The 13,294-nt window shown below is 43.6% G+C and overlaps 1 protein-coding gene across 2 annotated transcripts in view; it reads left to right on the top strand.

The window, feature by feature from the left end:
• Nucleotides 1-4,136: 4,136 nt before the first annotated feature.
• Nucleotides 4,137-13,294, top strand: part of LOC136706170 (MAM domain-containing glycosylphosphatidylinositol anchor protein 1) — a 297,644-nt gene continuing 288,486 nt past the window's right edge. The window contains exons 1-2 of one of the 2 annotated variants that reach the window (XM_066680124.1): nucleotides 4,137-4,949; nucleotides 6,754-6,843. In XM_066680124.1, coding sequence (XP_066536221.1) covers nucleotides 6,777-6,843 — 67 coding nt within the window. In that variant the 5' untranslated portion in view covers nucleotides 4,137-4,949; nucleotides 6,754-6,776. Of the gene's footprint in view, nucleotides 4,950-5,736; nucleotides 5,860-6,753; nucleotides 6,844-13,294 lie in introns of those variants that run through there. The other variant, XM_066680125.1, reaches the window with a different exon arrangement.

Raw genomic sequence — 13,294 nt, 5'->3', positions numbered from 1 at the left:
GCTCCAAAATGTCTCACATCTGTGCCTATACTTTTCTACGTGCAAACTGTGCTTGACCAACTGCACTGGGGTTGGGTCTCAGAAGAACCCACTGAGATGTCTACAAACGTCTAGGGTCAGGACGCCAGGAAAGACCACAGGGGCAGATTTAACCAGACATTTTGATTACATCCCAACTCTGTTTTCTAGGAATTCCCCAAGAGGTGTTTAATTACCTCAGAGAAGACCTTGGTCTGAAGAACGGCAATGTGTCCCTCTCACTGCACCCAGGCACTGGGATCCACACAGACCACAGGGACAGTGCCCCCTGTTGGACCCATGGACACCAGCTCCAGCACCACCCATGGTTTCCTGGGGGGAGTTCTCGTCGGTGGATCTATATGTGCTGGAGTTCAGGTGACTAACATGAGACGGTAGGTGATCTCAGTTTGATTATTCACTACTGCCAGAGCTACTAGATTTGAACGATGTGTTGCAAATGTTTGTTTTTCCCAAACTGTCAGCTTGTGCAGTCTGCTTTCGTTGTGCCACACACTGTCTCGCAGCCGGAGAAAGGAAAAATGTCAGCTGTAAAAATTTTATTTTGGGGCAACAGCAGGAAGAGGATGCAGCAGACGGACAGGAGCGCAGTGTATTGTCAGGCTTTAAATGGCTGGTGTGTGGGAGACCCAGTTTTTCCTCCCAAAATAATACAGACCTCACCTTTGTCTGTGTCCCAGATGAAGCGGGGAGGGGGTGGGAGGGGTACTGCTGGAAGAGTGGCACTGAATCACTGAATTAAATTAAACACACTTTAAAAAGAGGCCTGGAAATAACGGCTTTAGAGAATTGATTTTAATGTACAGCCCTTTACAGGTCCCAGAACAGCACCAGCACCCGCTCTTCCTCAAACTGGTCTGAGAGAGAGAAGCAGATAATGGAAGGACACATCAAAACAAGTCTTTGCATTCTAACAGTCAATATTTTAATATGTTGTCTACCCTCTAGACACAAAAAATCTACATCTTTTCATTTGAAAAAAAAAAAAGAAAAATATATGAATAGGTTTAAGTCCAGAATCTCTGATACATCCTGGAGGCCACTAGGTGTCAGTATAACAGCTGTTTCTCACCATGCAGGAGAATCATGGCAGAAAATGACTGATTTGTGTGTTAAAAAGCCCGGGCACATGTCTGGAGACATACCAGAATCCTTAGCTGCTCGTTTGGAGCTGGCAGTGGTGTGAGTTTGGCGTAGAGAGGGCGTAATCCTACACGGTGGCATGTGTTACTGGAGCAATCCACTCTGGGCTCCGGGAAGGCTCGAGTCCGGTCTCCTGGGGACGTTCTGCCTGCTGCGCCTGCTGTATGTGTGGGGGTGGGGCAGGAGAAGGGCCCCAGAGGAACAGCGGGCATGGCTGGGATGGCTGTTACCCAGCGAGAGGTGCCAGACTCAAATACCCATTTGTGATGTGGTGAGTAAACCACGCCAGCATTATGCTCTTCCTGCAACCTGCTCTCAGCCAGCTGGCCGACCCCCAAACCAGAAGATAAATGAGAGAGAGAGAGAGAGAGAGAGAGAGAGAGAGAGAGAGAGAAGAGAGAGAGAGAGAGAGAGAGTGAGAGAGAGACCTTCACCTTGAATAATCTCTAGGAACAGATGATACTTCAATTCTCACTGCTTTGTTTGCTGAGTCAACATGTGGACATTCCTTCACCATAGGTTTTCTAAATTCTCACCCAATTGCAAACACACACACACACACATAAACCCTTGAAATCTTTTATACACTCACCCACTCACACCTGTGAATAATTTTACACAGTCCAAACACAACCAAGGTGTGTTTGGACTGTGGGAGGAAAGTGGAGCACCCGCCGGAAACCCACGCAGACACAGAGAGAACACACCACACTCCTCACAGACAGTCACCCGGAGGAAACCCAGAGGAGAGCGCTAACTGCATGAAAGTAAACACAGAGCGAAAGTGCTACGAAACTAAACAGCTCGAGTTACACATGAGTTTCTGTGGGAATTCAAACAGTGAATAAACACTTAGAGATGAGTTACACTTCAGACACCAACAAACGAGTTGTTTTTTAGTCCCTAAAAATGCAGAACTTCAGAACGTAAACAAACCAGAGAAAACATCACTTCCTCACAATTGTAGATGTTGCCTTTAAGATTATTTAGTTTAATAGCATATTAATTTTTCCTGCAGTGACTTGGCTCAGCACCAAGGTCAGTTCCTCATGAGACTGAGTACACTGTTTCTGACTGTGTGCTAGTCACGTGTGTGTGTGTGTGTGTGTGTGTGTGTGTGTGTGTGTGATTCTCAATGTAATGAATAAGCTCACAGTCCGCCCTGAGCCTCTTGAGCCTTTAGCTGTTGCCATGGTAATTGCCAAACTGTGACTCATGAAAAAAAGGTGATTGATTTTATTTGGTGATTTGATCTGAGGGAGAAATTTCTCCCGTCACGAAGCATTTCACCGCTATCACACTCACTTCACAGTTAAAAGTCCTCTGCTTTTATTTATGTAACTGCTATTATTTATTTTGACTGGATCCAGAGAACATTTTTATTGCTCATATGTTGCTCTGCAGTGGCTCAGGAAACACAATGGTCATTCTCCTTAAATTCCTTAGGAGAAAAGCATGAGTCGAGAAGCAGAGATGAAACATGAGAGAAGAGAGGGTTTAGATCATCTGGCACTTCTGAGCACAGCTTGTGATGTTACTGAGCTCTCCACTGAAACTCCAGAGGAGACATCTGTGAGATCACTGGACTCTACTCTCTGATTGGTCTCTGGTAACTGTTCAACTCCCACAGCTCCCCTCTGAAGTGTATTGGGTGTCGTCTCTAACCCCGTCTCTAAGGGGAACAGTAGGCTGTGGAAACCACAACAACGGCGGCGGTAATGTTAAGCGGTGTTTACTCATGGTGTATCGGCGTGTTGTTGTTGTTTGGGACTGAACACAGCTCCGTCATCAGTTCAGACAGATCAGTAGAGTTTGTTCCTTCCTTGTTGCAGCGTCCAGCTCTCGCTGGATTCTTTCGTCGGCCACCGATCCAAGGAGCGTTTGAACCTCTTCAAAAGACCACGGCGTCATTTTACGAGCTGCCGTCGTGAGTCGGATAAAAACAAACGTGATCTCTGCTGCAGCTGGAGATTTTACAGATGGAGAGTTGGTGCTGGTCGTCTGCGTTGCGTGGCGTAGAGTGACGACTCTCTCTGGACGATCAGCGCTCTGCAAGGTTTACACACCACGGTTTAGTCCCTACTCGACTCGCTCTGAACCACGAGAGAACAGCCACTAGACAAGAACCCGCTTCCAGAACCAGGACCTGATTCACCTGGTGGAGAAGGAGAGCAGAGTCGAGTAGGGAACCTGCAGTGGAAGAGCTCCACTCACTGTTTGTCCGTTCATTCATGATATTTGGTCCCCATCCATAGGCTTTGCTTCCACATGAAGAGATTTTGGGCTGAAACAACAAGTGTTCACCCTGTGTTTGTTAGAGAGGAGGACATTATGAATGCAAAGACACTACTTCCACCTCGTCCCACTTTTCAGAGGAGCTCAGTAACGGTGCCAAACGTAACTCGCCCTGTTGTATGAGCTGGGAATACAGAGTTTGCTCTAATCTCTGTTGACCATTACACCCCAACTGGCCACCAACCAGCATTAAAGTGCCACTTAAGGTTGTATGCTGAACCCTAATCAGAAGTGAAGCTCTGAACATGCCCAGAATTGGCTTTCTCTCCTTCAGGAATGTGGGCGAGGCTGCGAGGCTGGCGGGATTTTTTTTTTTTTTTTTTTTTTTTTGGAGCGGATGAAAAGCGCCGTCTTGTGGCCACTCCGTGAACAACAACCATTAAATGGACTGCGACCGGAGTGTAAAGTGATGAGGCTGTGAAAGGGAGGGTGGGAGGGGATATGAGAGAGAGAGAGAGAGAGAGAGAGAGGGGGCTGGCTAAGATTTGTGAGCCTCCTCTTTTCCCATAGTCCTTCTCCAACCTCTTCTGATCTAATTGGTCCTGGGGGTGGAAGCAGTGCAGGGTATTAGTCTGTTTGCACCTGCGTGGCTTTAATTGAGTTATTGCCCCCCCCCCCCCCCCCCCCCCCCCCCGCCCTCACCCCACCCCCAAAAACAAGACACGTGACCAAGAAGCAACATCCCAGCAGCGAGTGGTGGACTTTATTTGAGAAGGCTGTGATTGTTTTCAGTCAGTTCCAACCTGTTCAGGGAATAAAACCCAGAAGAGAAACGAGAGACAGGAGACACGTCGATGCTGGAGTCCGCCTCTGGTCACGGACTCTCTCACTGGGTATCGTTTTTAGTCCGAGCTCTCTCTCTCTCTCTCTCTCTCTCTCTCTCTCTCTCTGGCAAAGAGCAGAAGCAGAGCTCTCACTTTCTCCCGTCGTCTCCCAGAGAATACAAACAGCAGACGAGTGACAGTCGGAGGAAACTACAGCGTGTGAAGTGAGGGTCTGTAAATAACGGAGTGGGAACAAAAAGAGAGAAGGAAACGGACTGAAATCTAAAGGCAGATCTTCCCCTCCTCTCCTCTCCTGGACTCGACTGAAAGGAGGTGGAGATGCGCGCTGCTGATCTGACCAAGGCTGCTGTTACCGCAAAGATGTAAAAAGCAGATTTTTGGGACCTCCCCTGATCCTCCTCTTCCTGCTCGTACATGAAGTTTTTATTTCTTGGCGGATGTGTTGAAATCTGGGATTTATTTTCTTCTTGAAGAGCCTCGGAAACGCTGATTTCTAAGCGCACGCTCGGGAAACTCAACCCCGCCCGGGAAACACTGAACCCCCTCAATAAACCCGAGGGTTTTCTCTTTATTCCTCTTCAGGAAGGATTTGCGCTTTTCTCTGAGCTCCGCGGTCTGTGTTTAAACTCTGAGGGGGCTGTAGACTGACTTTAAACCGGCGGGGTCCCGCTGAGCTCTCACTGGAAGGTAAGGTTCAGAGCCCGCGGATGGTTTGGGTTGAGAGCTGAGTCGTGTGTTTTACTCCGGTGTTTTTAAAACTCGGTGGGATTTACGTGGACGCCCACACCCACGACACGTACAAAGCTGAAGTCAGTGTAAGACGAGGATATGCGGCTCGGAGTGAGTAATCTCGCTGTGCTCTTCGCTGTGATCAAACAGCTCTAGAAGAAATCTCGGAATCTGTTCAAACTAAACACAAAAGAACCGGATTCCACCGAAGAATCCAGTTTCTACACTTTACCGTTTGTTTATTAAAGACACGGGTTCTAGCTAGAACAACGAGTTTCATTTAGAACCAGTTATCTGCTCAGACTCGTGGAGAATGTGTGACATATGGCTCTCTACGTAGCACCTTCTTGGAAGTATTTCCAAATCGCACCAAAAAGGATACTGTCACAAACTGTGCACCGTAACAACTGAAGAACCGTGTTTGGTGTAGAACTAGTTTTAAAAATGTGTTCTACAGAACCATATACACCTCATTCTCCATCAACCTGAAGAACCATCACACCCCACAGACACTGTGTAGTTTTTATTGTCTTTAATAAAGAACCCTCAGAGGACCATATGTTTCTGTCATATATTTACATTTAGGCATTTCGTGATAAACCCATGAAAATTGTTGTGAGGGTGAATCTCAGTGATTCTCCCATTGGTTTGAGGAGTTTTTCTTGTTAAAAAGAGCATAAAAGGGAGAAAACAGATGAACCTCCATGTGGCCGCCACGCGGAAAATAAAATAAAAGCCTGTCATCTGGAAATAATTCTTTAGTTCTGCTGACGTACGTGTAGCGTGCAGAAGCGTACACAGCGCTTTGTGGGTACGGGAATATTTGGCTAAAACAACTGACAGGCTTCAGAAGGATGTCTATGACAAGGTGTGTCATTTTTAAAGAGCGGGTGTTGCTCTATCCGTTCGGAGAGCGCTCCCGGAGAAGAGCGCATCAGCGTGTAGACAGGCGCGTGCGAAGCAGTTGTAATTTGAAGTTTGATTCATTTTATAGAACCGATTCTTTATTGGTACTACGATTAGATCCGTTGAACTAAGATATAAATAACGTGTCTATTTTAACTATTTCAGAAATGTTTGGAGTATGTTATAATATCCGACATCTGCTCGTGCAAAACAACGTATATGCTGTTAAAATTAGAAAGATTCAAAGATTCATTTTTACTCATGAATCGGTTCAGTCTCTGTACTGAGAAAAAGATTCGAATGCCTGTGTGGCAGCAGGTGCAGTGATTAAGGTGCCGCGCGCAGAGGCAGCACACGGCCGTTATGTTTAAAAGAGGAAAAAGTCGTTAAAGTTTTAAACGCCGCGTTCCACTAACGGCCGCTCCGCAGACACCTCCAGTCCATCCTCTCTCTGACGTACGGGGCGTTTGGCGGGAAACGAACTTGTCAGGCGTCTAAAACAGTATTGAAATATGACATTTCGGCTTTTCTGGTGGAGCACTGGACCAGAACATCACATTTCAAACTTAAAGTTGATTACTCTGATTCAAAATAACGATACTCCATCCACAGTTGATTCATCCGCCGCTTTATCCGCATCCACAGCTCTCGTTTTCTATCTGAGGGACGCTGAGCAGATGCAGTTAACTCTCCTCTCCGTTTACCTGCTCGGTGCTTTTATAAATAACTCATGCCCAGGTCAATCCCGTCAATCCACCTCGAGCTACGACGGCCCCCTCCTAATCTTTAGATAATCCACGGATTTTGAGAAAATGAATTGCATTTGTGAACCGAGTGCTGATCAGACTCTCCGCAGGTGATGAGGCGTCGAGGCTGAACATGGAGCTTTTCTGGGTCTTACTTTTCTCCGTCATCCATCGCTATTCGCAGGGACAGGGAGTGTACGGTAAGAGCTTTCAGTTTTCTGTTGTGTGTGTGTGTGTGTGTTTACAGTTTATTTTACATACAGCAGTTATTTTATTTAAACATATCCTCTCTGGTCAAATGGTGTTGTTGATTTTCTCGGTAAAAAATGGGGAACACAAGTCTCTTTTTTTAGTTTCTTACAATAATACTATTTTGAATATTGAGAATTGTGATGTTTGTAAAGGGAGTGTATTTTCTCTTGGATGGGAAGAAAAACATAACAAAACAAACAAACAAACAAAAAAACCAAGACGACCAGTGGCGCCCACATTCCTGCTCAGGGAGGTGTATCAGGGTTGGCCTTCAGGTGATCTCTCAGGTTTATTTAAGGGAATATAAGGCTGTAATGTAGTCAGTGGTGGTTGGCAAAAGATATTATTGCGCCTTAAATACCTTCAGTTACAGACCATTTTCAAACCATATTTAAATGTGTATTTTGTTAAATCAATATAAAAATATTATTAAAATTAACACTATTCTTTTCAGACTTTGTGTTTTTTTCGCTGTGAAAACGATGGCAGCTTTAAACCAGTTGTGTGGTGTGTAACTTGGTGAATACATTATAGCGGTGCACTAGTGTTTCTCTCAGTGTAATGTAGTGTCTAAAGAAGGTTATTGTTTGAGTGATTGGGTCTGATACTTTGACTGTAACTGTATTTTGGCTGTTGAGTTATTTACTGAAGTAACATCACTGCTGTATATGGGGTTTGTTCTTTAGGCTCCGTTGCCTGTCTCTGGATCCTTGTTAGTGATGTGAGTAGGATCCTGTGGCTCAGAACAGGAATGATATGCTCCATATGTAAAAATAACTTGCAGTTGATCACATTTGTGTTGAAGAGGGTTGATGTCATAGTTCTGTTTGTGAATGTGTTAATGACAAAGGGAACTTTAATAGACGTCAGGTTTGAAAAATAACACAAAACAAAAAAAACCCATCGTGACAGGACAGCGTCTGTAGAGTTTAGGTCTCCATCAGTGGTCCACGTTAATGATGACCTCTGTGTCATTAACATTTTTGTCACATGTTGTTCACACGTATCTCCATTTTTGTCAATTTTTAGTTTACAACTTCAGTCCTTTACACTGTGTGACATTTTCATGAACGGACCAATAGAAATGCTCCAAAATAACTTGGATTTAAATATTTTTATACTGACTTCCATTGAAAGTTTTTTTTTCTCTTCTCGTGTAAAACGATTACATTTGGAGATAGATGTTTGTTTTTATTTATTTATTGCACAGTGATGATTTGCTCATGGCATCGCTCCTCATTATTGGGGTGATTAAATTAATCTACGCTCGTGTGTCGTAGACAATCATTCACTCAAAAAAAAAAAAAAAAGAAAATCTGAGGAATTTAGTTTAATTTTTGAAAAATCTCTGATTTGTTGATTTTAAAGTTATTATTTAAATACAGTTGGTTTATATTAATTGTGAGTGTAAATAATACTGGGTGAACGTGGTTTAATTCAGTGTTGCCCCAAAGCTGCAGGGCCTCTGGGGTCCGGGGTGGGATCCTCTCCTCGGGTCACTGTCTGTGAGGAATGTGGTGTGTTCTCTCTGTGTTTGTGTGGGTTTCCTCCGGTGATTCTGGATGCGCTCCTGTCGCCACCCTGAAGAGTGAACTGAATCTGCAGGTTCTGAGTGGAGGAAAGGTCATTTATTTGTGTTTATTTTAATTGAATCATTTACAGAGTAGTAACAGAAAAAAGTGTCAGATTAAAATGAATGTTTTACCGGATGGTGTTCACCAATAATTATTCATAAATAGATAATAGTTCATTTAATGATGTGGAAACTGGTGACTTATTAAAATAATGTTCTAAAATCATAACTGTATTGAAAGCATTTCCAGAATCCTAGTGCTGTACAGGGGCCAGCATTAATACAAATGATTATAATAATAATAATAATAATAACAGTCATTATTATTCAAATATGTAAAACTGTCTCTTCACTGTTGTTGTTTGTCTCGGCTTTATTTCTCAAAAAGGCTTAAGGCCGACCCCTTATTCGACAAACATCATTTCAGCGGTGAGTAATCTGTAGAGAGACAGGTGTTAAACTGAATCCACGGTGCAGCGTCTGTGCTGCGTACGCTTAAACACTCAGCACAACATCTTCATCCAGAAAGCACTGAAATTACATTACTCTTACTTTCCTTTCTTGTTTTTTTTTAATTCCTCAAATACGTTGTTGTTGGCAGTGGGCGTCTCACTCGCGGCTCGTGATGGAAACATTAGTGTTATATGAAGATTAATGGTGCGTTTATCACAGGAATAAAACGCATGCTTTATCCATCAGATGTTGTTCTTTTGTGGCGTGTTCTTCTTCCAAATGGACATCATTGAAGATGGTATTAAAGCACATTAAAGCCCTCACCACAGATTAGAGGAAGCATATGGAAGCCCATTATATTTAATCTCGTCAAATAGCTGGCTTTTGTAAAACTCCAGATTGAGGGTTTAACATTTTTAATGCAGATCATGTCCTGAATTATTTAAGCGAATCAGAATGATGTTTCTTGGCGGTCCTTGTTAAACAAGAGGAAGTTGTTCATTGTGAAGCTTATAAAAGAGTTGTAAAGCTAAACTTATAGAATGTTTTTGAATGTAGACTCTGTGACTCAGTTTGAACTGGACTGAGGTTCTGAGCAGTTACTGTAACAGTGAGGGGTCGTGTGGGTTTAAGGTTTAATGTAATGTCGGACTGGAATAATTTAAAGAGACACTTAAAGGGAAAGTCTGTGATTATTGGGAAATTGCTGTTCTCACTGGTTTGTTTACATTCAGAAGCTCCATGTCTTGGTGGAATGGTGTGTTTGAGGAAGAAAACCATTGTAGTTTGTACGCGACTGAAGTGTAAAATGTCTCTAAGTGTTTATTCACGGTTTGAATTCCCACAGAAACAAATTAGAGTGGTTCCAGCTCAAACCGACGGGAGAGGAAACATCCTCAGAGTTTTATACACAGTGTTGTTATTATTTTTAATTAAAATCGGGGTGGTCACCTTTTATAATGGCGGGATCTTTCTTCAGTACAGTCTTTTAAAGGTGTTGTTTTGATTGTTTTAAACTCTGTTTCTGGTGGTTGGTAACGTCTGTCTGTGTGTGTGAATAGATTGTGAAGTGTGTTGTTGTGTTATTGACAGCGTTGTGTGAGATGTCTTTGTTAAATCTAAAGGAAATGAAAGGTCTTTGCTGAAAGCTGTATTCACATTAACAGGCTGAAGTGACTGAAGTGGTATTTTTGAGGACTGTGTGAACACGTTAAATCTGGATATTTTCAAATCAGATTTGAATCACTCTCTCATGCTGTTCTAGATTAATACCAAGTTTTAGATCTGTATCTGATTTGTGGACATGGGCGTGGTGCTGTTGAACCAATCAGTGATGGAGGAGAGGCTTGAGCTGCATCCCAAATAGAGCCATGCTCCTTACATTGTGTATTTTACAGGGTAAACTTAAACTACTGCACACAAGCAGGGCACTGGATCTAAAGCAAGATATGAAGCTTATAACTGAATATAAACTGGGCTATTATTTGACATACAGTACACTATATAAGTGCAGAAATCATTATTCTATGACCTACAGTGTGCAGTACGTAGGGTGGAGCGAGACTGAGGCCGTCTATTGGTGCAGCTGTAAAATACGTCTGGCTTTTTTCTTCTCCTCGTCCTAATCAGGTCCAAATAGACGAACCGTTTGATGTTCTCCTGAACACATGAGCTCCTAACACACCTACGTTTCCAGTCTTGTTGTTAGTGACAGAGGCGACAAACAGAAACCAACCTGAGCACACACTCAAGCCCTTCATGGACAGATTTGTTCACGTTGTAGACCGATAGAAGTCCCGTTACTGAGCTGTGAAGACCAGTCAAACCCCATCTGAGGAAAAAACCTGAATTAATTGATGAACTTTTTCTGTTTGATGTTTGAAAAAGTGTGTTCCGTGCATTGGAGTCAAACTGAACTCATTGCAAATCTGTTCTGATCCAGTTCTCTTTGAAAACTCCAACACCAATGTGCTCACGATCACCACATAAATCCTTTCTGGGAAATGGAGCTCAGCGCGACCCATGTTTCAGAGTGTTCTTCCACACATTACATGCAATTACTCATTTCCACCAGTGAGAGCGACTCCCCAGACGCCTCAAACCTACACAGTGCAGCTGTAAATAAAAGCTAAATAAATAAAAATAAGAGTCTCATTTAAATTAGACAAATTTCACACGAGGAAAATCCTTGCTAGAACAAGTCGACTTTTCAGCAGCCTGCCGAGTGCTGCCAAGCGGTGTGTAGAGGTTATCTGCATATCGGAGGGTCCTTAGAGGAGAAGAGTGAAGCATGGGGCCTGTGTGTGTGTGTGTGTGAGAGAGAGTGTTTGCTGGAATACGATATCATCCCAAAGCTTCTCAGCACTTTTTGTTTATCTCGCTTTTGTGTCTATTTTGGATGCTGAATATTGCCCTTTTTTAATAAGCATTCATAATTTATTGGTGTGGCTCTGAGGCAATGAGAAGGAACGAGGGAGAGGAAGAGAGAGAGAGAGAGAGAGAAGTGATAATCACTGGCTTATGTACTCTCCCTTATGCATCTCTCTCTCTCTCTCTCTCTCTCTCTCTCTCTCTCTCTCTCTGTAGAGTTCTGTTTTTCTTTCTTTCAAATCATTACAGACCTGTATCTCTGTGTTTGTGAATGTTTAGTTACTACTTCATTTGAACACAGCACACACTGCGTGAACGAATGACCAATAGAAAGGCTCCAAAACTACTCTGAATATAATCTTCCATTCTGTTTCTGTTTTTCTGAACAGCTTTGATACACATCCCTCAGTCTCCAGCTTGAGAAACGTCACTGTTCTTGAATCTCAAAGACCGACCGTCTCAGTTGAGTTTAATGAAGCGCTGCGATGCTTGCCCCTTAATTTGCTTCTTAATTAATAAATTAATCTCTCTCTAATGAGCCGTGTGGGCTGTGGCGCTCCCCCGTGGATAGGTCAGTTATCCAGGGGCCCGGGGGCGAGCGGAAATGTCCTGGTGTTAGAAACATTAGAGAGAGGGAGGTCCCGGTCCGCTGTCGGATTTATACTGGTTTTATTCACCAGCTCAAGTCCCTCTCAAGAGCTCGACACACTCGACGCCGGAAGACGCTGATGATATCTTAATATCTGTCCGCGCCGCCGCCTTTTAAAGTGAGGTCACATCTCTCTTCTAACCTTCTTTTCTCAATTTCTCTTTAATCTTTCATTACGAGCCGCACTCTCCCAGCGAACGTGGCGCCACACTCCACTACACCTGTCTGCGCTGCCTGTCGCCGCCTGACCTTTCTGCCTTTATTATTTTTAACCATCGGAGTGCTCCGAACTTAATTTTGTGGTGGAGGCCTCTGCGGGCACCTGGGTGAAAATCGAGAGAGAGAGGCCAGAGCAGTTAATTAATGAACAGACCTCCACAATTGGAGAATTTGCATTTGTTCCCCTCCCTCGCTTTTGATTTCTCTTCTTCATTTCCTTTTCTCAGACTCTCCAAACTCAGCTCTATAAGGGAACGGTGTTCCTAAATGACCGGTCTATGCCGCTCTATAAAGGAATGGTGTTTCTAAATGACCACTCTATGCTGCTCTATAAAGGAATGGTGTTCCTAAATGACGGGTCTGCGCTGCTCTATAAAGGAACGGTGTTCCTAAATGACCGGTCTGTGCCGCTCTATAAGGGAAAGGTTTTCCTAAATGACCGGTCTGTGCAGCTCTATAAATGAACGGTTTTCCTAAATGACCGGTCTGTGCAGCTCTATAAGGGAACGGTGTTCCTAAATGACCGGTCTATGCCGCTCTATAAAGGAACGGTTTTCCTAAATGACCGGTATATGCCGCTCTATAAAGGAACGGTTTTCCTAAATGATCAGTCTGTGCAGCTCTATAAATGAACGGTTTTCCTAAATGACCGGTCTGTGCAGCTCTATAAGGGAACGGTGTTCCTAAATGACCGGTCTATGCCGCTCTATAAAGGAACGGTTTTCCTAAATGACCGGTCTATGCCGCTCTATAAAGGAACGGTTTTCCTAAATGACCGGTCTGCGCTGCTCTATAAAGGAACGGTTTTCCTAAATGACCGGTCTGTGTGGCTCTATAAGGCAACTGCTCTATGTTTTGGAAAGGTATCTCTTCCCACAAACCTGATCCAGGCGTGGAACCCGGTTCCTGCGTTCCTTACAGTAATAAATCTGTTGTGATGAAGTTTGTGTCGTGTCTGGAACTAATTGCTCTGATTTTAAACAGGAACAGCTCCACTTTAGCGTCAAACTCTATTTAAATAATCTACATTCAGCGGAACACAACTGAGCTGTGCTTCAAATGGATAAATGGAGCCATCGTCTGATTATTCACTTTCCGTATTCTCCAGTGAAATAAATATATATATGAACCAAGT

Source organism: Hoplias malabaricus, chromosome 8, assembly GCF_029633855.1.
Source record: "Hoplias malabaricus isolate fHopMal1 chromosome 8, fHopMal1.hap1, whole genome shotgun sequence".
Taxonomy (NCBI): domain Eukaryota; kingdom Metazoa; phylum Chordata; class Actinopteri; order Characiformes; family Erythrinidae; genus Hoplias; species Hoplias malabaricus.
The sequence above is the reverse complement of the archived record's forward strand: the minus strand, read 5'-3'. Positions and strand labels throughout refer to the sequence as shown.